The sequence below is a fragment of the Neopelma chrysocephalum genome, unplaced genomic scaffold, assembly GCF_003984885.1.
Source record: "Neopelma chrysocephalum unplaced genomic scaffold, ASM398488v2 Primary Assembly neopelma1_22, whole genome shotgun sequence".
Classification (NCBI taxonomy): Eukaryota; Metazoa; Chordata; class Aves; order Passeriformes; family Pipridae; genus Neopelma; species Neopelma chrysocephalum.
In genome coordinates this window covers 7,009,860-7,035,558 of record NW_020897689.1, presented here as the reverse complement: position 1 = coordinate 7,035,558, position 25,699 = coordinate 7,009,860, and the positions used below count along the sequence as shown (strand labels likewise).

The 25,699-nt window shown below is 38.4% G+C and overlaps 1 protein-coding gene across 7 annotated transcripts in view; it reads left to right on the top strand.

The window, feature by feature from the left end:
- Positions 1–25,699, top strand: part of ZFHX4 (zinc finger homeobox 4) — a 150,508-nt gene that overhangs the window by 26,485 nt on the left and 98,324 nt on the right. For all 7 annotated transcript variants that reach the window (XM_027690621.1, XM_027690703.1, XM_027691118.1 and 4 more), the window contains 2 exons: positions 1–2; positions 1,113–1,615. The exon at positions 1–2 is cut by the window's left edge and continues 2,622 nt beyond it. In XM_027690621.1, coding sequence (XP_027546422.1) covers positions 1–2; positions 1,113–1,615 — 505 coding nt within the window. The remainder of the gene's footprint in view (positions 3–1,112; positions 1,616–25,699) is intronic.

The following is a 25,699-nucleotide window of genomic DNA, read 5'->3' as shown; positions in this document are numbered from 1 at the left end:
TGGTCAGTATCTCTTTGCCTTCTTGTGTTAGTTTGTCATTTATAATTACCAGGGCTCCAGCAGAAGATGAAAACCTGTTGTTTTGTTTTGCTTGTCATCTTGCATCGAGTTTTGTCAGTAAAAGCTAAATTAGTCATGTACTAGGTAGTAGTTGCAGGAGTGATGAGAGCATTGCAAGTTCAAGCAGAAAGAGGTAAAGGAACTCCTCCTGCTGTGGCAAGCTGTGCTTTGGCCCCCTGACTGTGCTTGAATCCTTGCAATCCCATTTTTCTCTGCTCCACCCCTGTGTGCAGGGTCTGCAGGTAGACAATGAAATTAATTGATTACATAATGAGGGGCTATCAAATTAACAAACTAGAAAAGATAAAGACAGCTCTGTTTTCTTCAGTTTTTAATTATCTGAACAGGTCAACATTTTCAGGCAGGAATGCAATCTTTTCTTTCTTACCTGACAATGCCTCTTTATAGTTAGCAAATTGTCTGTATTCCAAGTGTAAGAGGAGGGCAAATTGGAATCAAATGCTCATGTGTACTGTCAATCTGTTACCTAATGGTACTGACTTGTACTAAAAAGAGTTCTCGAACTTTGTTCATTTGCAGTGTTTCCTTTGGATGTATCTAAATTGTCCCCGTGTTGTTCACTGGGTATATTTTAAAATTAGAAATGCTGAGATCTGGTACCAAAAGTTGCTAAGTTAGTATAGATATGCTTAACCTAATTACTATATTGTAGATATATATATATTGACCTACCTCTAGCATCATTTAAAGGATATAACAAAACTACAATTAGTGCTGTGTAAGTTAATCTTGCCTTTTAAGTTACAAAAGCATTGCTGTTTTGTTATTTTATTGATCAACTTTCATGCCTTTGAAAATACAAATTCCAGAATGACATCATGCCCAGTAGGAGTAATTAAAGCTATCTGATGAGGGAATTTAAAAGTTGAAAGGGATGATTGTAATTGATCCTGATTCAATCCTATTACAGCTTTTTATAGTTTAAGCTCTAGAGAAAGCAAACTCCTTGTCAAGGCTTTATTTTACAGATTCCTTTGTGTGTGCTATGCTTGCTGGTCTCTACTTTCCCTTTTAATTTTTTTTTCCTGTAGTAAATAATGAGCTGCCGCCTGAAATCCGGCTTGCCAGTGGTCAGCTAATGGGTGATGACCTGTCCCTCCTTACTGCAGGAGAGCTGTCACCTTATATCAGTGACCCAGCGCTGAAGCTATTCCAGTGTGCTGTTTGCAACAAATTCACCTCTGACAGCCTGGAGGCCCTAAATGTGCATGTGAGCAGTGAGCGCTCACTCCCCGAAGAGGAGTGGAGGGCTGTAATTGGAGACATCTACCAGTGCAAGCTCTGTAACTACAACACTCAGCTCAAAGCGAACTTCCAGCTCCACTGCAAGACTGACAAACATATGCAGAAATACCAACTGGTGGCTCACATTAAAGAAGGCGGCAAAACTAATGAGTGGAGGCTGAAGTGTATTGCCATTGGCAACCCAGTTCACCTAAAATGTAACGCCTGTGACTATTACACCAACAGCGTGGATAAATTGCGCTTACACACTACCAATCACAGGCACGAGGCAGCCCTGAAACTGTACAAGGTAAGCCAGTGACAGCAACTTCAGCCAGCACCAAGTAGGCGAGGAAATTACCTGTTTCAGTACTTATTAAACAAATCTTTGATTAATTAGCAGAGTAAATTTTTATTGAACGTGCGTAGAATCAAACAAAAACTATGCACGTTAGTCGGGGAGGAGTACTCCAGATGAGTCCCATTGATTCTCCCAGGGGCCCATTTAGGATGCACTTTCTGCAAACACAGGGTCCATAAGTTTTTTTAAAAACAGTTCTCTCACAAGAAATGACTAGAGGAGTTTTATATCCCTCATAACCTTTTCAGACTTTGTCCATTACATTTTGATCAGAAGCTTGACGGAGATTATGGAAAATTATGATTTTTCCATTCCATGCATAGGGAAGGAGATCACTTTCTGGCATATGTATCTGTTTGCAACCATAATCTATCACAGCCAAGTTATTTTACATTGGTATTTTCAGTAAGCACATGCAACGTGCCACATTATTACCAAGGATATTCAAAAGTAAGCACTGTCATCCTTTTGTCTGCTCTTTTTTCCAGGCCAGTAATGATTTTTCACAAACATGAAAGGGTGTGGTGTAGATAAATATGTTAGTAGAATGGCAACTATATTTTTATCTTTACTGGAAAAAACTATGTGGATATAATGAATATGTGGGAGTGATGAATACCATTTATTACACAACTTGTCGTGACTTTTTCCAAACCCTAATTATGGGGTAACTTATTTTCTGCAGTGTGTTTACTGGATTGGCTTGATTGTCTTGGTTCATGTACAAAATATAACACATTCATTTCCAAGATGAATAACTTTGTAACTTATTAAAAACTTCTTTTGTCTAGGGGATATAAAAATTCAGGAAATATTGCTAACCATTAGTCACTGTAACAAGCTCTAAATATGATTAGAAAATCCATTTTGCAAGTGTTATCTATTGATTTATACTAGAAATCTGTGATAACTAAACTATCAGGAGTCATCTGCTGATTACAGCAACTATACTGGTTTTCTAATCATTTTGAAACCGTGTACACACAGAATAAATACAGAAAAGTCTCAGCAGACCTCTAGTTTACAGAAGAAATAACATTTTTCTGGTGTTCAACTGCATTCAAATGGTTAGTCTGAGCTAACACATGCTGCACATGCAGTAACGTGGATTTTCATTTTATAACCTGATAGTTGTAACCTTGGTGTATCTGCTATGAACAAAAATGGCAGTAACATGAGGTTTGGTCTATTATATTGTCCAACAGTGCTGGCTGCTCTGTTAATTTAATAATGTATTTTATTTAAATTGCATTTTTCCTTAATTCTAGAAGGGTGCTGGTTTTTTTTGCTAGTTGGTTTTTTTTTGCCTTTTTTTTTTTTTTTTAAGATCCAAAGTTGTGTTATGAAAGTGCAAAAAGAGCTGAGGGTCTAGTGACACATTCTATGTGACGTTTTTTTAAATGATCCAAGTTGTTCAGCATCTCTTTTTTGGAGTGTTAACCTGTATTATTTCAATTATGTGTTTTATAATGCCACCATTCAGAGAGATGCTACTGCAAATGGTGTTACAGGTAGGAATGATAGAATAGGAGATGGGAAGGCCGGCAGCTTTCTCAGATGGCTCCATTCAGAGACTGTTGAAAATAGGATGCCAGCTGCTTATTTTTTTAAAAAAAGCTATAGGCATAGCTATGAAGTTACATAAACTATCTACTCAAAACAGTACCGTCTTTTCACTCACTCAACCCGATCCCTAGAGAAATGTTGATGAAATATGTTTCGGTTTGCAACATGTTCTACAAAATATTTGACGTGGGGTTCTAAGGGAGCGACTATTATCTCCTAACCCTCATCACTAAAAATGTCCTGCTGCTGAATCTGCTTCTTTGCCAGATCCTGTTTTGTTAGATGGAGCAATAGCAATAGCAATAGTGCTTATGTGGTGTTGCTATCATACATAGCAAATGGCCACCACTAGCCTTTAGAGTTCAGTCTCTGTATCTGTTAGACATCCTGGTGCAAAAGGATTCTGTAAACTGTTAGAATAAATACGGAAAAGTGTCAGCAGACCTCTAGTTTAAGCAAGAAATAACATTCTTCTGGTGTTCAACCACATGCAAATGGTTGGTCTGAGTTAATACATGCTGCACATGCAGTAACATGGATTTTCATTTTATGGAAGGACAATTGAAAGTGTCAAAAGTTTCTGTCCCTCATGACTTCTTAGAGAGGCTTGAACAGATGAACCTCACTAGGTTTAGCGACTCTCAGAAAGCGGATAGCATACACACGCACACATTATTTTTATATAATTTCATTTTAAGGCTAATTTGAAGGAGAGGAATGTCTCATTTAAAACATCAACTGAGGTATTAGTATTATTTTTTAAGACTTGGGGTTGGCAGTGAAGTGCTACAATAAGTTCCAAATGACCAAAATGTTCTGGATGTGTGTGCTTTATAAGAGAATGTAATGGCTTTGTATGTCACCCAGAAAACTTTACTCTTAATTGTGGGTGTACATTCAGGCCTCAAGGTGAAAATGAGATTTTGAAAGTCTGTTAAGCTATTTGCTAGCTAACTTGATAGTTTTGTCAGGTCTTGGTCAAGCCGTTGACACCAAGGGAGTTGTAAACTTTTTTTCTCTTGATACATCAAATAAACTTTTAGAGCACCTAAGGAAAAAATGAACATTAATTTGCATGAATAATAGATATATGCCTTGGGAGTGATATTGAATATTCATGAATTGTGTTTATATTCAAGCAGCTCCTCTTAACTCTTTTAAAATTAAGGTGCTGTGAATATGGTTTGGCAATAAAAACTTTAATACTAAAACCATCTGAAAGCACAGAAAAAGAATTTGTGACTTTGTTCCTTTGCTTTCTGAAGTACCTCAAAGTTTTTCTTTAGTCATTTATATTTATTTAAATGTTATTGTTTTATGAATTTTCTTTTTATAAATATTGCTGTAACAGCTTGATTTCTCTTCCTGTGCTGATGGAATAAAAGTACGTCTTTTCATAGCCATAGCTTTTAAAGCAACCATGAACATCAGAGCTTCTCTTCTGAAACTGTATAATTTTAGGCAGTACGGAAATGTCACTTTTAGAGTTAGATTCTAAATGTGGGAAAGTGAAACTTTTAGCTGTTTTCTAAGTTATTTAAAAAAGAAATGACCTGATTGTTCCTTACAGAAGTGCAGTATTCAAATGGTGTTGGTAATGTGGCTGCTAGGAACCAGAACAAAGACGGCCTTACCCTGAGTGAACTCAGCTTGGCCTAAATGAATTTCCCAAAGACTTAAGTTTGGAATTGTGGAGCTCGATGTAAGCAAATTAAACCACAGAAGAGTTGCAAGTTCTTGGCAGCATCCATCAAGAAGCATTCAGTGACTCCATAAGTAAACAGAGAAAGCTTCTATAGCAAGAGTGCATTTCCATTCTGCAGGAGGAAGTGTTCAGCTTCTGCAGATTTGGGAGGCTGGGGCAGGACAGTGATGTGTCTCTGTGGATGTAAAGTACATATAGCTGGAACTGCTTTTAAGGCAGCCATTTTGTAGCTTGGTCAAATAGCTTTTGATTCAGGAAACAGCATATATCATGTCATGTGCTTATAAAATAATTTTCAAATACTTTATTAATAAATACAGGGTAGCCTTTTTGGAAAGTAAACTGGGATGGCTGAAGAGCTTACTTAACCAAGTAACTGAATGGCATGACCGATTTCCAATCACAAGTAAATATTCGAAGTTAGTCTATCAAAAATATTATTCAATTTGCTGATAATAGCTTTAATAGTGGGTGCTTTTATATTGGATGTTTACTGCAGTTTACATCATATATGCAACTATTTAGGAGCTCAGGGAAAGTGACAGGCAGCAGTTAGCAGACTAATACTCAGCTGTGTGAAAACTACCTTGGTTTTCCCTTTATTGACAAAATATCGATCCATAACACTATTAATGCTATGATTGTCAGTTAAATTTGGGTAGATCACTTTACCTCTCATGTTCTCAAACGGCAGATATTACTCCAAAGGAACGACCTGATTTCAGTTTAAGAAGGTTAAAGGTTAAAGGTTAGCTCAAAAGCATCATCTGCCTAGTTGCTTAACTTTAAACTGATCAATTTAATGAAAATCTGTTTTGCAGATGGTGTTGTAATGTCTTTGGCAGGATTTAGGCAGCTTTAACATTAGACGTATGCTAGTAAAAATTATTTCTTTATTTGACCAGAACAACACCTTTCCTTTTATGTTTTAAGGTAAAAGGCATGTGGGATATGGTATTTTGGCAAAGGACTCTGAAGCAGAAAGTGTTGATGGTCTTACCATATGGGCTCAAAACCAGAATACCCCTATGTCTATTGCTAACGATGACTGAAGAAACAAACAAAGCTGTATTCATTTTTTTACCATAATGTTTTACTTTGAACCCATAAAAAAGCATTTAAGTCAGAACTGTCCTTGAAAAAGGCTTGTCTTCTTTGCCTAGGGTGGAATGCAACAGCATTAACTTTTTTAACCTGGCAGAGCTCGCTGATTGTCTCTTTCAGACCTTGTATTTGTAGATCAGCACTATTCTGTTCCCTACTCACAAACCGAGCAGTAATTGTGTTACTTAGCTGTAGATACTATAAATAAGAAGGCAAATTAGTCAATCCAAATGGTAAGTTTCATCTGATGGAGGTTGTCTGAATAAACAAAGAGTGAGATCCTTGGGAGTGTAAAGCAGGCCTTTGTGTTTATTTCTTCTGAGAATCTGGCCCTCACAGTTTTTGCCAAAATAATTAAGTTTCCGCACAAGCACGTCTTTCTATTTTCAGATGTATGCAATTCAAGACGAATTTCTTGGGCTGCTAATGCAATACTACTATATGTTAGCTTTGTAACTAGCTAGGACTATATCCCTTTGCTGAAATGCATTGTAATATTACACACACAAGCATAACTTGCATGTAAGCAGTCATGAAAGTGGTGCCCTTTGTTTCATATTGACTTTCCAACTTATTTAAAAGAGAGTTTACAATGAGCCTTTGTTTTGTCCACAGATGATCATAAACATCTTTCTAAAGAGCCCAATAAAATGAGATAATCACAAATGTATAACATCACATATTGAAAGGGTGGAAGAACAAACAGGGCTTTTACTATATTTTATAGGCTGGATTTATAGTCTGTCCTTGGGTCACTTAGGGCCAAGAATTTTCACGGTTAGCTGCTTGGTCCTGCTAGCTAGCATCCTCTGCAGGAAATGCAAATACCGTGCAGCACCTGCTTGTCAGCTGGGGTTCTGCACTGCTTTTTTAAAGTGAGGTGTCCACTTCTCTGCTGGTTCAAAGTCAAAAGCTTAATTAGACCAGCTCTTTTTCTGCATCTGTCATCAGCGAAGCAGAATAGTCTGTCTGGATTCCATAATGCTGTTTGCATATTTGGATTTTAAATCAGCCAGGGATATTGAATGCTTTGCTCATCTTTATCACGTGCAGGAGGCACAAGTGGGATTTAGTGCTTAGGTAACTTTAGTGTAACAGTTCCCCAAGGAACACTGCTTGGTTTTTTCTCATTATCCTCGTTCTGGATGAAAGCATCGTTGTTAGGAATTAACAACCGAGGGGGGTGTGAAGTATATGCATGTGGGGACGAATGGAGCCCAAATCACTTTGTTTGCTTTACTCTGTTTGACATGAAATGATGGTACTTGATCAGCCTGGAATTAACAGAAAGTCACATTCTTTTCATTTCAATTGTCCTGCACTAACTTTTCAATATAAAATCAAATATCCTAGATATGTGCCAGTTCAATTATTGAACTATCATTGTCCCAGTATGACGGTAAAAGAGGCCAGGAGATTGTGCAGCATTGATTTGCATAAAAATCATTGTGGAAAGGAAATTGGAATATGTCTGCACATCTGAGGAGCCAAACCATGCTTTGCTTAATCTTATTCCTGTTGTTTGTTTAGGTGAAGAAAACTGTTTTCAGTGATAAACAGAAGTTACTCTAATTTGCTCCTTAACACAAACCTCATGATATAGAGGATAGAGGGTATTTTTAAATTTTTTATAGTACTTATGTTAATTTAAGCTTTTAAATATTTTATGGAATTTAATTTACACTGCAAGTTGTAGTTACTGTGATTCAGATTATGCTGTTGTGCTTACATGTATAAAGAGACACTAGTGTTCAAAGAACATACTATCTAGTCACAGATATACGTACATTGTGTAGTTAAAGATATCTATAATGTATATGCTTACTGTATGTACTTGTATGCTATAGACAAGTACATTTATTAAAAACAAACAAACAAAAACTTGTTGGTTAGAAAAATAGCAATTTCAAATCTATTATTTTCATTATAAATTTAAAATAAAATAGTAGAGAAATAAATTTCACACATTTCATGTAAATTTAATTTGTTATTTAGATGTCTGGCTCTCAGTCCTATCTAAAGGTTCTTGTAAAAACATAGCATACTTTATATTCAGCTTCACACTAAAACAAAAAGGTGCTCTCAAATCGCAGTTTAAAGAGTCCCCGTGTTCTTCTATTGAAATGCTGTCCAGAATCCCAGTCTGTGTGCTGTCTGGGGTGAGATTGTATAAGGCTGCTCTTTAAAAAGAGGCTATACCAGACTACTTGGACATGACTTCCAGTGTGCAGCCTGCCCAGTGGAGCCTGACCTAGTGGCTCCTCTTGGAGAGTAGAAGTGAGCAAGGAGGAGAGCAAAAGCAGTAGAAAGAGGATCAGCCTAATTTATTCAGTATGCTCACCACAAAAAATGGCTGTATAACAGCTGTTTTTTATGTCTGGTGTTCTTTCATTCTTACATTAAGAGAAATATGTATTTCTAGCTAACTGAGATTCAAACTAGAGATGCAGTGTATAGTGTATATGAGTATTATGTCAATGGGAGAGCATGTGTATGTGTGCATTAATAGATTGCAGCTATGGATTTGGCAACCACTCCCTCCCAGCCTTGCAACATAGATTTCCTTGTTACCCTTAGGAGATTTTAGCTGATATTATGCAACTTACTACAAGTGTCTTCTCTAGAATTGTAATTAGTTTGCCAGACTCTCCCAGGTGAGATTTTTCTCCATGCTCTCTTCCATATATTTAAAAATGAGCAGTAAAAAATAAAAAGACTGAGGCACTACAGGAAAGTTATATTTTGATATGCATATGTGTAATTCGGGTTTACCATTGCTTTTGTTAAGTGATTTAGAAGAAACTTTCCCTTGGTCTATGCATTTGTTAGTTCATCCAGACAAAATGCAGAATTGTGATATTATAGGAGGGTTGATGGGAATAAGACCTTAGAGACCTCATGTGTAGAGGACTGAGATTTGAGCTGTTTGACACACAGCTCTTAAGACTGTATTGGCGCTATATGTGTCTATATTGCTGGACAAATTCATTTTCTGCATTTCTTTTTTTTTTTTCTCCTTTGGGGTATCACTGGAGCAATGCTTCAGAAAAGGATCAGAAAGGACAGTGAAGAGGCTGGTGTGAAATGATGAGTAATGCCATTTCTGTTAGTTTCAGCAAGAACTGGGCCCAATGCAGGAGACATGTTTCATTGGATTAAACTTCCATGTGTGCTTGTGGGTAAAATACAATACAGGACAACAGGAAATAGGTACTAATTACATTAAACATGAGTAGGGTTTTTATGTTAATAAACCATTAATTACAAGTGATAGCTTGTAATATTTTTTGATACTGATGGTCTGCCTATTAGACTGCTGTAGTTAAACCAGGCAGATAGTTCAGACTGATCATCATACAACGTCATGCTGATATATAAAAAATGTAAAGGTTTGCTAATAACTGCAAGACCTTTGCTTTGTGGGCAGCCATGAAGGAGGATGTCATGGAAATGACCCCCTTGGTTTGCAGCAGAAGGTGCCAACCCTGCAGTTCTACAGCAGACAGATACACAGAGAATTGTGCACCATAGCCTCGGGGGAAACTGCATGTTCTACTCTCCCGGTGGGAAGGAAGGCATTAAGATAATCCTTAGCTTTTAAAGGCAGGGGGCATTGAAGGAAACAAAAATTGAGCAAAGGTAGTCCTTGAATGATGAAGTGTGCAGATTCCCATGCCTTGGGCATCTTACTGCAGTAGCAGCTACAGTTATGAAAAAAATGGTTTTGTCATATACAAGGAGTATGAGCATTACTCCTTGGCTATATGCATAAGTGGGAAACTACATATTGCTAATGAAAACCATGAATGGTAATATACTAACCTTATTCCAAGAGTGAGCATTTGAATACCTAGGTTACCTAGCAAAAATGTAATTTTTTGTATTTAAAATTTTTATCCTAGAGTGTTAATCAAACCATGCTGTTCACATGATTCACATGTCTAAATTACATGACTGTGTAACTACTTTTATGTAGTTTGTTTATGTGGTTTATTACTGGATTGTGTGCAGGCAGTCTAGCATACAGAGACAGTGTTCAGGGTTCTACCCAAAGACAGTGTTTATTTGTAGTCTCTGTTCTCCCTTGTAACCTCTCCTAAAGAAGAATATACACTTCCTTATGCTGCTACTGGAGAAAAGAACCATAGAGCCACCTCCACCCATAAAGACAGCACGGAATTTGGTGTTCAGGGATAGTTTGTACCCAACCTTTTACAGAAAAATAGGTTACTCTGGGTCAGAGAAAGTTCAAGATCAGTCCTGTTGTGATGACCCTGTTTAAAACAAAGGCCTACAGTGGAAACTCTTCTTACAAGAACTTTATCGGGCGATTCCAATGGTCTATATCTCCTCATTTTAAGGTTTCTTTGACACATATGGTATTTCTCCTTTGACATTCTAAGCTTTAGGCCTTTAGGCCCTAAGTTTGGGCCTATAGCAGTCCTTGGGTGGGGGAGGTCAGTTGTCTCCCCCACTTTATTAAGAATGAAGGTATTTTCCATGGAAAATCCTGAAAAGCTGCAAGTAGCTCAAGTATCATAACAGGTATGACTGATATTATCCTTATGCTAAATTCAAAACTCTGGGTCCTAATGGAAAAAGAGAAGGAAGGAGGCTTCTTATTCATAGAATCAGAATTTCTGGTGTTGTAAGGGACTTATAAGAATTATAAGTCTACCTAAAACTAAACAATATGAGTATCATCCAGATGCTCCTTAAACTCTGACAGACTTGGTGCTGTGACCACTTCCCTTGGGAGCCTATTCCAGTGACCAACCATCCTCTCAGTAAAGAACCTTTTCCTAAAGTCCAGTCTGAACTTCCCCTGATGCAGCTTCATACCATTCACACAACAATGTTCCTATTTTCTATGTAACCTAGACAAAAACTTGCTCTATGGGAAATAGATTGAGGCAAAAAAATAATAAAGTTTTCTAATTGAATAAACACTTTGTGAATGACCAGAAGCTTGATATTTTTGCAACTAGAACAATGAAACAAAGTCTAAGGAGGATCTTGGTATTCTTGCTCTTTGTGTGATGAGAGCATGGAAAAAGGCTTGATTTACCACTGAAATGAGACAGCTTTTAGTATCTAGATGTTACTATTTTGGAAACACCCTTTGGCATTTGCAGATATGTATGCAGCTAATGAATGACTGGAAATTAGGAAAAAAATGAGGCCGAACTGCAAGTGTTTCTGAAAACCTTATGTCCTTATTTGTTTAGGAACTTCTGTGACTCAAAATCTTTGACCCAGGAGGAAGTTGGGACCCTGCTGGGATGTATCAGAGCAAGATTTTCTGGAGTCAGCTCTCAGATGACAAAAATCACAGGCCACAAAAAATGATTTAAGACTAATTTTACAAAATTTCTGACCTAGAGTTTGGCCAGATTTGAAAGTACTGCTGTAGTATTAGTCCCCTGGGACTAACCCCATTGCAGATGCATCTCAGTAATAGGTGTTGTACCTAGGCTGTGGATATCCTTTGTCACTGTTTGATTTACTAAGATAGTCTCATAGGTCATGGTGAATTGGATATGCTGTCAATGTGCTCCATCTCTCTTTTCCTATCTCCACTGGTATGTTTTGTAGCGTCAGGCTTCAAAAATATCTTCACAACACTTGAATTTCTGTGACTTACAGAACTCAAGGAAAGGAAATCTTTGTAACTAGTCATTAGGACTCCTTACAGGTATTTTTTGAGAAAGGATTTACTCTTTCACTGACACTTTGTAGTTTCAGATTTTTTTTTTTTTTTCATTTCTGAAAAACAAAAATAGGCTTATGGGATCATCTGTGACTCAACATGTTACATGTAGGACCTGAATCCAGAAGTCTTGCTAGGGTATTTCATTTCTTTCAGGAGTTCTCCACTGAACAGCTCAAATTCTCTGGCCTCAGCTACCTCAAAAATACCAAACATGATAAGGTTTACCCATAACATTTTGGGGCATACAAAGGACCAAGAGCTATGCTGGTTTTGAAGCGTTGTGTGTATGTAATAATTTTTATGAAATGGAGGAGAGTTGAGCTGGTAATCAATAAAAGGAAAACTTTGAAGTCTCATGCTACAGAGTTTAAGCCTATATCCCAGAGCTTTTGTGCTCTCCAGATACAAAGGTTTTGTGCCTCATATGTCCACAACAGGAACTAAACAAATGTCTCTCCTTTACTTCTAGTAGTTGTTTATCCTAGTAGATTTAGAAGGTAATGTCAATACTGTCTGGAGTAGGAAACAGAGCATGGCCTTGGGGAAAAAGAAAATTTGTCTCTAACCAAGCAGAGGTGAGCGAAAGGTTGGCCCCCAGTATATATGACAGTCTAAATGGACCTTACAGAATTATAATTAAGCATAACACTTAAACATATGCAGACAGAAGGACGGACATATGTGAAGAAATTATCTTTATATGTATTTAATAGAGTGTCTGTAATTAGGAAGGATGAATTACAGTATTGGGAAGAATGAGTTAAAGGTGGAGTCTGAAGTTGTTCATGCTCACAAGATCACAGAGAGAGAGATATTATTCAACACTAGTGTTAGGGAGGAAATCACAGTTGTTGAAGACCAGGTTTCTTGCACAGGGAGTGCAGTGGAGGTAAACAAAAAGGCATTGCGCGATTATAAAAGTGTACACTTCCCAAGAGCATAAACAGAATTTAAAAACTATGTGCATCCATACATACCCCGGTGTCATGGTTTGAGCAGGCTCAAAATTCAATTCTGATTCCTAGCCCCCCACCCACATCTCAACCCCATGTGAGATGGGTTTTTCAGACAAAAACACGAGACTCAATATGGGGGAAGGAATATATTACAAAGACTATACACATAAATAAATACTATAATACATTGCATACAATCTTAACTCTATATCTATCTCTGCCATGACAATAATATTTACAATGGGCCAAATCTCTTCTCTCTCCAAATAAAAGTCCAGGAGAGAAGAAGAAGAAAAGACCCCTTCTAGTCTTTCAGCAACAGGTCTCTCTCTAGGCAGCAGGTTTTTTTCTTCTCTTTCAGGCAGCAGTTGCAGCTGGATCCTTGCCAATACACACGAGGGGGGTCTCCAAGCCCCTCTCGGCCCTCCGTCTTCAAAACGGGGGTCTTTCCGTGGACTACGTAACCCCAGACAAGGTCGTTCCACCACGGTCATGTGCTTCGTGACAGTCTGGTATCCTCAGGGGAAATCAAGCCCCTTCACAGAGCTTCTGTGTTCTGCTTCAAAGATGGCTGCCAGCTTCTCTGAAGCTGCAGCAAGGAGGGGGGAAGCCCAAGGTCACCCCCTCCACACACATTCTTTGGCCGTCCTGCCTTATCTCTCAGGAGGCCGGAGCTTCTTAGCTCCTCTCTGTAGTGCATACTGCACTTTAGGACTCCTCTCAGTCCACCACCCCCTCCTCTTTCTCGGAGGGGTCTCTAGCGAGTTTGGGGGTTTTGGTTTGTTCAGTTCTTACCCTCCGAAACTCTCTTCCTGCTGCTGGCTCGGGTCTCTTGTCCTGCTTTCTGCTGCTGGCTCTTTTCGTTTCCTCAGACAACTTTGTGTCTGCTTCAGTTGCATACCGGCATCTGCTGCTTCTCTTGGTTCTTATCAGTTGGCTCTTTGCCACTGCTCTTCGGACACTGCTGTTCTGCTGCTGCTCCGTCGCTGCTCCCAGCGTCTCCCACTTCTATTTACAGGGAAGAAACTCCCCCAGCTCCTAGCTACAGGCACTCAGTCCAGTCTGACACTGTTCCGAGTCCCTGCAGCCCCCAACCGGGGGCTGGGGGGGGGCAGAGGCCCCCAAGGGGCCGGAGCCCCTTCTCCTCGTGGCTCACCACAACATGGCCACCTCTTCTTCTAACAACAAGTACCACTGCTTCTTTTCCGGTCTCCAGAGATATGTTTATATTTTGCAGGAGCACTGACTGGGTTAAGCACCAAGGGTCACCACCCCCTGGGGGTTACCACTTTCTTAGTTTCAGGGGGAAAACCTGGCTCAAACCACTACACCCGGGCTGCTACATCACCTTCTATAATGTTGTCGAAAGGTCTATATATGTCTGCTGTAGTACAGGTTGGGTTTCCATTTTTGTTCTATTTTCCTTCTCCCAGGTACTCATAATTTTCTTGTAGACACTTTTAGGGATGAAATTATCAGGATTTGGTCTGGGTCTGGGTGTAAAGAATATTTCTTTTTTCTTTGGAGCTCTTTCTGAGTCACTTAATCATGAGATATCTTTCCAGCCTGTCCTAATGAAAAATACTCCATAGCAAATAAAGTTAGTTAAGTACATTTCATGCGGTGGCTGTCCATAACAGAAGAGAACGCTATTTTAAAAGCAACAACACATTAATAGGCCAACTATGCAATCATTGTCCTATCACAGCAAATTATACCATTAGTCCATGTTATCTAATCTCTTTGCTACAGACTGGCTAACAACAGTTGCTTCTCAGAGCAAAGCAAAAAAAAAAGTAATTTCATGGGCAAATATGGAATAATGTTACTCATACAGGAAAATTCTTTTTCTTCTCATATGTTCTCTGTACTTAACAATGAATTAACATCATATGAATTCAAGTATGTATTTTTTTCCCCCAAAGTGGTCTTGGGGTAGCCTTATAGGTACACAAACATCAAATAATTTTATAAACTGAATTCTTGGCTCAATCACATGTAGGGGGAAAGAGTTCAACAGGTCAATTTAACCTGCATATAAATATATTTTTTTCAGCTTTAAAAAATTTCTAGCATTAATTTGTTTTGTTTGTTTTTATTCATCTGGTAACAGAACAAAAAAGATCATGTGTTCTTATATTCTTTGTGGTCTTTCTACATAATTTTTATAGCTTCATAATAATCTTTGTGATTATTTTCTGATCTTTTTATCATGCCTGTCTTTTATTTACACTTTTAATGCACCAAAGAATTTCAGTCTATTCAGTGTTGTTTTCAGTGGAAATTTTTCCACATTTCTGCTAATCCTGCCACTGATCTCTGAACTCCTTCTACTACTGCTGAATTTTTCTTGAGATACATAGATATTTCAGAACTGAACACACTGTTCTCAGTGGAACCATATGATCTTACTGTCCCATGCTTGGTGCATCCAAAAATATGATCTGCTTTAAACAAATCCTATTGCATTCTGTGCTGGAAATATGTTGCTTTTCATTGCATGTCTCTTCCCACGTCCCCCTCTTCATACTGATGCTGAAATGTCCTAGAGTGGTTGCATTTAACTTAGACACCAGTAACATGTTTGATTGATTCAAAGTATTCCTTCTAATATGCATTTTCTTGGATTTATTTGTCAGTACTGAATTTCATCTGCATGCTCAGCTATCTTGAAAACTATCTGGCATTCCTGAGGGTTCTTTGGCTGCTCTTGCCTCGCATGAATTCATTTATGACTTCTGCAAGATCAGTCCTAGTTTGATGTTAGAAGACACAGGGGTAACTTCTGTTAAATGGCCTGCTAGTTCCTCCAGCTTGTTTTCTATCTGTCAGTTTCCAATCCATGAGTTGTTTTGCCTCTGTTTTAGGTGCCTGTATTAAATGGTTAGGCTGCTTCCTGCATAGCCAGTTGAGAGGTAAAAACTCCGGCTCTGAATTACCTCATGGAAGAATTAATTTCCCCCTAATATTAGGAGAGTGGAGGAAAGAAGCATCCCCTTACCCCCATGTCACCTTTCTGTCTCTTCAGATAGCTGCCTCCTGTTGCTTTCCCATATGTATTGCTATACATAGTGGCTTGGTGTGCAAATACCTGTAGGCAGTTAACTATTTGCTGAGCCTGAAGAATAGAAATAACTAATTAACCATCTATCTGCAAATATTTACCCCAGATAACCATTTACTGGTGCAAAATAGAAGAAGTTGTTTCTGCGCCTGGTCTGCAAGGCTAAGGCATAACTGAAATTGACTCTTTGTAGTGTGCTCTTTTTATACCATTCAGTGCTAACTTTAATGTATTATTGATTGTTATTAAGGTACACCATGAAATACAGATGGGATGTCTGTTGTGGTTGAACTCATACTGTGGGAGCTATGTTGACTTTTGGATTGTTCTGGCCTTCATGCTGCTTGACATTAAAACCTTTCACATTAGGGTTTAGAAGAGAAAAAAATATATAGTAACTAAGTTACCCTGTATGTAGGGTGAAGTAATGTGAAAATATGATGCCAAATGCCCTCCCCACCAAGTCAGCACAAAATTTGAAATGAAATACTAATTTCAGAGCAAGCCAGGAAGTTCTCAATTCCCTGTGTGAGTGTATAAAAACACTAGTTTAGGACAGACACTACCTGAATTTGAATTAGCTGTGCTACCTGTGAGTAGAGAATAAAGTGATAAAAGTGGAGGCATTAGGGGTCTGATTTTCAGGAATGGTTAGTGCTAGTGGCTCCTGCTGGTGGCGTGTGTTTAGCATCCCGGGATCCAAGGTCACACTCAGGTGGTGATCAGCTCCTCTGTGCTGGCTGCCAGCCTCTCTCCTTGCACAGCCCTCTTGGCTGGATGTATTGGCTGGTTTGAAATACATAAAAATTGCATCAGAGGATCAATTACTGCTGAAATGTCACTACTGAACCCTGTAGTAGTGCTAATTAGTTAAAGCCAAAGAGGCATTTATCTTGGCAGTAGATCACTAAATATTTTTTTTACAAAATTAGGTTTGAAATACTTTAGATTCTTTCCCCTTCCTCTTTCTGAAAAGTTAAAGTATATAAATATTGAGGATTTTTTCCTTTTTTATTTCCTATGCCCCCATAAAATGAAATACTTCTAAATGGTTCTCACTATGTCCAGCAGTTTGCATCTTAGAATAACTTACTTTTGTTTGAAACCCTTAAAGAGGGTATTAGTCGTTGGAGAAAACTTGAAATAAGGAAACGTATGACAAACACAGTCACAGGACAACCCTTTCTAACTTTGGCTCAGGTCCCTTTCTGCCATTAATGGGGCAAAAGAAACTGGGCATTTGATGCAAGTTCCCTGCAGTGAAGGAGGGCAGGGTTATTCTGCTTGTGCCAAGGAGTCCCTGGCTGTCAGGAAGCCAGCTGTGTGTGCACTGTCCTTCCCACGGCACACCACTCAGGACCGTGTCAGGAGAAGAACCGGGAAGGTCAGTAGCTATAGCTCATGTGTGTCTGTGATGAGGGTGAAATCCCTGCTACACAGGGAGATGTGGGGAGCTACCAGGCAGAGCCAGCTCAGCGGGATGGTGGTGACTGCAGGAAGCTTTTTATCTGGTACAGAAAGGCAGTGGCTGCTGTCACAAGCTGTAGGGTCTGACTGCAGTCCTGTGTTTTGATCCCTTGCTCAGGTAGGTTTCATTTCTCATGTGCTCACCTTGCAGGGAGCCTGCCTGGGCTGTGTCAGCATGTTCTGGGCTTGATGAACTACTGCAGTTGTTTCTGAGCACCAGTTGTTCTTTTGTGGTGCTAAAACATACACCAGGCTGTCATTGACACATCCCATCCCCCAATTTTTCATCTAGCATTTAGTCTTTGGTGAGGATTATTTCCTCGATTTGCCACAAAGATACTCAGCTGCTAATGGCATGAGCAGAGTCTGTGAAGTATCTTTAGTATGAGGTAGGTCATATTGTTAAACAAGTCTAAATATTTACAAAGATACAGGAAAAATACAGGGCTTTTACTGGTTTTTATCCTCTATAGAATTTGTATGAAGCTTTAAAAACATTGTTTGTTTCCTATTAAAATGGTGATGAGAGGAGAGAGTTGGGAAGAATGTAGGCCAAATCCATCTTTGTTGTAGTATTGCTGATCTCAGTAGTATTACTCCAAGGATGGAGTAGTTTTCCAAAACAACAGTGTTTCTTAGCTTGTCAATTGACTGGGACATGGCTCTCCTGTGGTTTGACTATTGTGGTTTGTCACTACTGTGAGAAATTATCCAGTTCAAAAAGTTCTGTTATTTGGGTAATTTCTTGCTGAAATTGATGGTTACTGTTTCTGTTTTTCTCCCAAAGTTTATTTCTAGGGCTTTTCCATTTGTTTCTGGTGCTCTAGATAAAAGGCTAGTCACAATGGAAGAGTCAGAGAAACTGCTCTGCAAAGAGGATGTGCAAAAGAGGAGACAATTTGAATTTGAAAGTGTTTACCCTCTCATGGAAGCAGTTTCCCTGTTTGATACAGAGTGTGAGTTGATATAATAAAATCCACCTCCTAAATATCTTTTACAGATCGAAACAGGTTACTGGGTATTGATAACTGTAACATACATTGTGGGCAAGTGTACACACTGAGACACCTCATCTGTAGACCATTTCTCCTCCTAAATTATTCCACATTTGTGAGCATTTTTAAAGCAGCTACTATTTAAAACTAGAAAGCTTCAACCCTGAAAGGCCCCAACCTGTCAAAAACATTTCCTCCCTTGCCTGATGCTTGGAATTTCACTCCAAAATGCCAGCTCCCTCAGTTCTGTGCACAGTGCCATCCTTGCTTCATGTTTTACTCCTTTGGAACCTCAGTTGTACACACAGTGTATTACCAGTATTACCACCTCATCTTCTTCCTGCTCTACCAACATCTCTACATGTCTATTTTTCACATTGCTATTTGCATTGGGAACAGTGTCGTTTCTGCAACCCTTAGCCTGATTTCATTCTTGCCAAACCCTAAACTACTTTATATTTTTTCTCTTTTCTGTCAATAATCTTCTTTTCCTCTTTCTTTTGTGTTATGTGTGTGTGTTTATGTGCATCGTCAGATGTGCATTTCTAATTATCTGGGGTGAGTGTGATAAAGGTTTTATTGTCTCAAACTTGAGTTGGCTATGTTGTTTTAAGTAATGAAGAAAAAGGTATACTGACTATCCCACAGGAAACTATGATACATTTTGAACCTCCTGCATGTTTTGCATTAGGAAAAATATGTTAGAAATTTGTAGAATGCTCTTTAACTGTATCAATACTCTTTTTTCATGATTGTGTGTACCAAGCCCAGCTCCACTAATATTAAGGGGGAAAAACACCACTGTGACTTTGTGACTAATATATTTTAGAAACGTCTTACATTTTTCATATAATAGCTTTTCCATGCATAGTAGTGTTTCAGTTTGAAGGTCTGACTTCTCAAGGCCTATTAGAACTAAAAAACAAGTACTGTCATTCTCTTGGAAAGCTGGAAAATTCCTGCTTCCAGTACTATGAAATTCCTTTTTCAGACTCACAGATCATAAGATTAACACATCATTGGTAGAAGGCCCATCCTGGGTGTTGGCCCAATGTAATCTGAAAGGAAATTATTTCATTTGAAAGCAAGGAAAAAGTCTTGATGGTGGTTTGTAGCAAAACCAAACACTGACAGCTGATTTAAGCTAACTAGGCTGGGAGAATTAACAATAATTACTCTTGGAGACAATTTTAGGTCTTGTTTCAAGCACAGAGATTTTGTTTGCAACATCTTCTGGGATGCAGTTGAGACTTCTCTGAAGACCATGGTCTACACCATGACAGGTGTAGAAGTGTGCCTTGGGAGGTCAGAGTGCTCCTTGTATGGAGAAGTATGCTGGACCTGTGCTGATTTTACATTGGCAGTACAAAATCTTCTGTGTGGCATCAATAAGGCTGGGATGCCAGCAAAATATTGCATACAGTAGTTCCAGCCATGGTCTTTCATTCTATTTTGGGTATAACTGGTGGGGGCACATGTAAATGATTACCTGGCTGTATAAAGGTGTCAGACCAGGGCTTTATAGTCACAGTACATATCCTGATGAGACTCTGTGTTGTTGTTTAGCTAGGGTTAATTTTTGTCCCAACTGAAGCAAAAGGTAAATTTTCCACTGACTTTGGTGGAACTAAGATTTCACACATGACACTTAAATCTGTGCTATATAAAGCTTTGTATGCATACACTTGTGTATAATATATATCACAAGCGTGTAAAAATGTGTTTCTGTATATTTTATCAAATTATATAAACTGTGTTTAAACCATCTAATATGCAGATGCCTAGAATGAATGAACTAAAAAATCTGGATAGTAGTAAAATATGCAGAGAATGTAATGGGGAAGCGTTTTTGTCAATTGTAATATTGATAAGTTTTGTTCCCTTTATCACTTGCCTTCCTCTACTGTAAAATCATGTGGGTTTTTTTCTAGTTGCATCAGTTTTCAGCTACAAATGTTGTGCATTATAAAACTGTGTAAAACAGACTAAAATTGGGAAGTAGAAGAACAGATAATCTGAAGATTTAAGTGCTTTGGGCTAACTTCTCTTACCAGCTTTCAGAGATACAGAGGGAGACTGTATTTGAAACCCCTCATCAGAGAAAAATGAACGTTTTAGTGTTCTCGGACATAATATCAGGCTAACATGCTCCCTGACTGACATCCAGTGCGTACTGTATAATTGCCAGCCTGCTTCTCCAAGTGCCTTGAAGATTACATTTTTTTAATGTCCCAATATTAATAACCAGATGTGATCTTCTTCCTGCCCAAGGGTCAAACTAGCTGGCCAGGTCAGGCTGTTTGTCTGTGTGCACAGACTGTGAAGTCTATTCAGAATGACAGGTATGGGGGGGGAAGCGGGTAGGGTGTTAACCTCAAGACCACCAAAAGGGACTTCTCCCTGCTGGGAACAAAGACCAGCAGGAGCTTCAGCCTTTTTCAGTACTCCTGGGATTTTAACCAAGTGAACAAAAGACGATGCACAGCTGAAGAAATGCTCTTCGCAGCTGATACATAATTTAAGATGTTCAGTTACAAACAACCGGATATGTATTTGTGATTTCATTTGAACACTGTCCAATTATCTGCAGTCAGTTAATATTTTGTATGTATAGTTTCTGTGTGCTGCTTTGTATGTTCAGAAGACACTCAATTTCCAGAGACTGAATACATGCTATCCTAGAAAATAGCCCTAGTACTTAAAGAAATAGTATTAAAACACCAGCAGTTGCTATGGAGTATTTTGTACCTTCTAGTTAATATTTGCCAGTCTATGTATAGAATTATTTTATAATATGATATAGTTTCATTAAACAATATTCTAAAACCATTTATTCCTCACTCTCTCTTTTTGTTAGGTAAAAAAAATTCAAAAGAAGACGCTATTTGTTTCCTAATTGATTTTCTACGTTAGTTGTTCATTGAATAGATAAGTAGTGCCTGTGATATTTGATTACAGAGCAAGGCACCCATTTAACCTTCCGTTCTTTCCTGGCCAGGATTTCAAATACAATACAACGTTCCTCCCTTAGGCTCAGTAGGATTAGACTGCTAGCAGTAATCCCTGATGCTATGAAATAGACCTGATAGAACTTCAACTCACTTGTTTAGGATTATGCTCATGAATTTCAGTCATCTAGTTGTATTAACCCTTTGGGAACTTGTGTGGTTTATGTTGCTATAAATAATAAAATATATTGTAATAAACAATGGTAGATGCATATCAAAACTTATTTATGTGTTTTAAAGAATTCACTTTTGCTTGGTGATCAAAATGTAAAATTCACATTGAAATGAATTTAACTCCTATAGTTTCAATCCTTGGAGTTTCTTTTAATTCTCATGTTCAGATGTCTTTTGCAGTTCAACAATATCTTTAAACATTCGGTCTGAATTTGGGCATTGATTTTTGAAAATTATGTACATAAATTTTAGTTCTCAGAGTTGCATGGAAAGGGCAGACAAGTGATGTCTGCTAACTACGGAGCATCAGTGCAGAATCTCCTAGTATAATGCCTTGAATGCAAGCATGGTCACATGGTAAAGAGGAGGGGTACTGTTACCTGAGCTATCATTTCCTGGCTTTTCTGCTGATAGCAACAATCCTGATAAGGACAATACTGACTTATGATGACTTATACCCCAATCAAAAAACAGAGTGAGAGTGCCAGAGCATTTCTGATAGACCACTAGACAGCTGGCAGGCAAAAGTGTTGTTGTAATCACTCCAGATTTGGACTACTCTTTTGAATTGGTGGCTTCTATTTAAATGCTGATTTTTCATCTGGTCAAATCACTGTAGGAAATAACTCTGTACTGTCAATAAGAAGAAATAGATCTTCTCTTTCTTTCATTTTCAGGATCCTAAAACCCACCAATGAAATAAATATGGTTTCTTGTTTCCAGTCTCTTAAACTGTTGAACCTTTAGTTCAAAGGCTCATTAAATATTCATGTGCATAACTAATTGTATTGGTTATTGAAATGTATATATGTATATGTTTTAGAATATTTTAAGTCAGTTACAATGAAAAATTGTGGAGAGTTTGACTTGGGAACTCCAGCGTACTCTCACCTTCTTGGCAGACGATAGAGTCAAATTAAGACTGACTGAATATGCACATTCAGGCATCAATTGGTTGAACTACTGTCACTTCTATACACCTGCATGTGGAATTGCTATATTTAAAGGCCAGGTGACAGGCAGAATCAGTGCTACTAGCTGCACTTGATGACAGAGGCATCAGGGCATTTCTTTACCCCTTAGACACTATTAAAGCATGCTTATTATTGCACATCTGTCGGATACTCTTGATACATTTGATGATAAAGTGGTATTGATGAATAGCTGAAGGCCATGAGAGCAATAAATGAAGTTACTCTTGAGTGATTCCATTCTTTTTTTGCAGGAGGACTCAGGAGTGGGAGCAGTTTGGGGTAGTTGTTCATCAGCCCAGTGGGTGCACTCATGTGTTCCCACGTGGAGTATTGCTGAGTTCTAGTCTGTCAGCCTTCTTGATTAACATATGCCCAAGGCCATTACAGGAGAATCATCTGTGCTTGAGGTGAGGGTGTCTCCAAGATGCAGATGATTTTCCTCTGCACAACTATTTCATTAGACTTGGATGGTGGAATCAATTGTTTGACTCTGTATCTTGCCAAGAGTTTGGATATATCAGCTGTGTAAATTGAAATAATTCTGGTGGGATTCACAGCTGGTAGGAATGGCCAAGGCAACATCACATAGTTGTCCCCCAGTCATAAGCATTGTGATTCTGCATTTGGCTACTGAGGTAATCCAAGGAGTGATAGTATCACTTGGTCATTGATATGTATGGCTGGTTGCTAAATGTGTAGATGTTGCTTCTCTTTCAAATCGGCTTCTCTCAAGTTCTTTTGTCTTAAAAATATCTTCCAAAGCCTTCTCAGTTCTGCTGCTTGCTGCAACCTACAGTCCGTTTCGATATTTAATACGTTTAAACTTTTGTGCTTTGTTGGTTAGTTTTGGTTTGACATATGGTATATTTCTGTTCCCTGATTGATTGCAAATGTACCATTAGAAATTGGCTGTTTCGTGAATGCTCAGTTTATACATTCAGAATGTGCTTTCCCTGGATATTCTAAAGTATGTATTTAAACATAGCTGTTTCTGAGACAAATTCCTTGCTTAGGTCAGCAGATTTAGTATGCAGAAATTTGTGAAGAGCAAACAGCCAAGAGGCAGGGCTTGGAAGGAACTAATTCAGGAATTTAAGACAAATATATCCACTATTTTCCAGCTCTCTGTCTGATATTGTAATTCTAACTACAAAACTTGCAGAACTTAGTGACCCACACTTTGCCACCTTCCGATTTGATGAGAAAAGAGAGGTAAACCTCTGAAGTTTTGTGAGATTTGAGTTTCCAGGAATATAGCCATCTATCCATTAGTCAGTGCTTCTGACAGCAAGTATTTTGCAGCTGCTATCCCAGTTCTATTCCAACTCTCACAACTGGTTTCTAGTTGCAGTTCCAATCTTTCAATCTATAAAAACTGAGTCGGATCCTGATTCTCTCTGAAAACCTCACTTCATATACATGATTCAGATCAGCTAGCAGTTCCCTGGGCTAAATCCTAAAGATACTTGGAAGCTTGTGTTTTCAGAGAGTGATTGGCAAATGGAGAATCTGCTCTCTCAGTTTCTTGATCAAAATTTGTAATTTTCAGTCATTCCACCACATAGCAAATTGCACTTGTCTTTCAGTTTCTTACAGGATAAAGGGAATAAAGGGTGCCCATGTTGGGCCATGTTTGTTCCTAGGTGAAAATAAATTTTGATGGCTTGGATATTAGATTTATTAATGTGCTTTTACTTAGCAAAGCAAAAAAAGGTGACTTGTGTGTGTGTGTGGGAAGGGAATCTTATTAAGTCTAAATAAATAGACTGTAGGAACCATGGTAATACTTTACACTTCTGTAAAGCCTTTCTTCAGAGGCTTTCAAAATGTTTTAACAATGTTAATTAAATTCAGTGCTCCTTCATTCTGTGTTAGTCTAAGTGCATATAGGGCCATCTTCATGTACATAATGGTAGAGTGGAAGGAAGCTTGTGTTTAACTGTGTGCAGCAGCATTGCTCAGCAAGTATTTTCAAGGCAGGTGAAAAAAAAAGAAAAAAAAGTGGTGTTCAAGTGAAACTGCACAGGGAATTGCCTGTAGGTAGGCAAAACATAATTACAAGTTGAAATTTGGCCAAGACATTTGTCTTAACACTCTTCCTCCTTTGAAATAAAAAAGTGCCATGTACTTAATAACTTTATTAAGTACAAGCGGTTGTGAAATCTGTTCTTTGTTTCAACCAAAAGAAAACATTTCCTAACAGGACGGTGCTGTTAAACACCAAGCTAGGGCACTGACTCATTACTAATTTAGACAGAGAGCAGCATCAATGAATTACCAAAACTCTTTTTTGTAGCACTGGTGTTTTCCTTGGAGATCTCCCCTCCAAGTATTGACCCTGCTTTAGCCTGTGAGATCTGAAGGGATCACAGCACAAGGTGGTATGGCTTAGGGCTGTATATAAAATGATGAAGGAGAGAGTGAAACCCAGCCACGTGCTCCCTTTACTCGACACTGTAGTAGGAGAGGGAGGTGGCATTCAGTGAAACTCAGAGCTACTCTTGTTTTCTGCAGTAAATAATCAGCCTGTGAAATTCACTGCTGCAGTGGGGGGTTATCCGGATAAACAGTTTATCAGGATTTTTAAGAAGGATAAGGGCATGAACATTAATGATGTTTCTGATTATGTGGGATAAAACAAAAAGATACAAGAACGTTTGGTTCTCTATTATTATTGTTTAAGTCAGGATATAAACAGACTGTCTTCCGGGGTCAGTCAAGGATCCCTTGTCATACTGCACATTCATTTTGGCTCTTGAAGGACTTGTATTTGTACCCTGCTTTTCTGTGGATCTGACATTAGCTACTTGCACAGACAGCATGTCGGAGTAGCTGGGCCAAGGATATGATTCATAGTATTGCTCCTGCGTTTCCATCTCTCTGTCTCCCTCAGTGACTGTTCTCAGAGGACAGCATTAGACTTCAAAAATGAATACAAGAACTGTGTGTTTCAAATGTAAATAAGATGCCTTTCTGTTCGCAATTTTAGTCTCACTAAGGCAAGGTACTACTCTGACAGTAAACAACCGAATCTGCATGTCTGGGTTATTTTTTTTTTCTTTGTCAACTTATCACTCAGCGTGGGAAAGGAGTATCTGCATCATAATTAGTGTTTCATTTATTTATTTTGGAAGTACAGACAATAGACAGAAAGGGCCATTTGGCTACTAATTAATTTGCTTCTGTTCAAAGACCATGACAAAAAGTTTCCCTTCAGATGAGTATTCATAGACTGTGGACTTGGATTTGAGTAATAATTCATCAGCATTACTCCATAGATAATATGATATTCTCAGTACAGCATGTC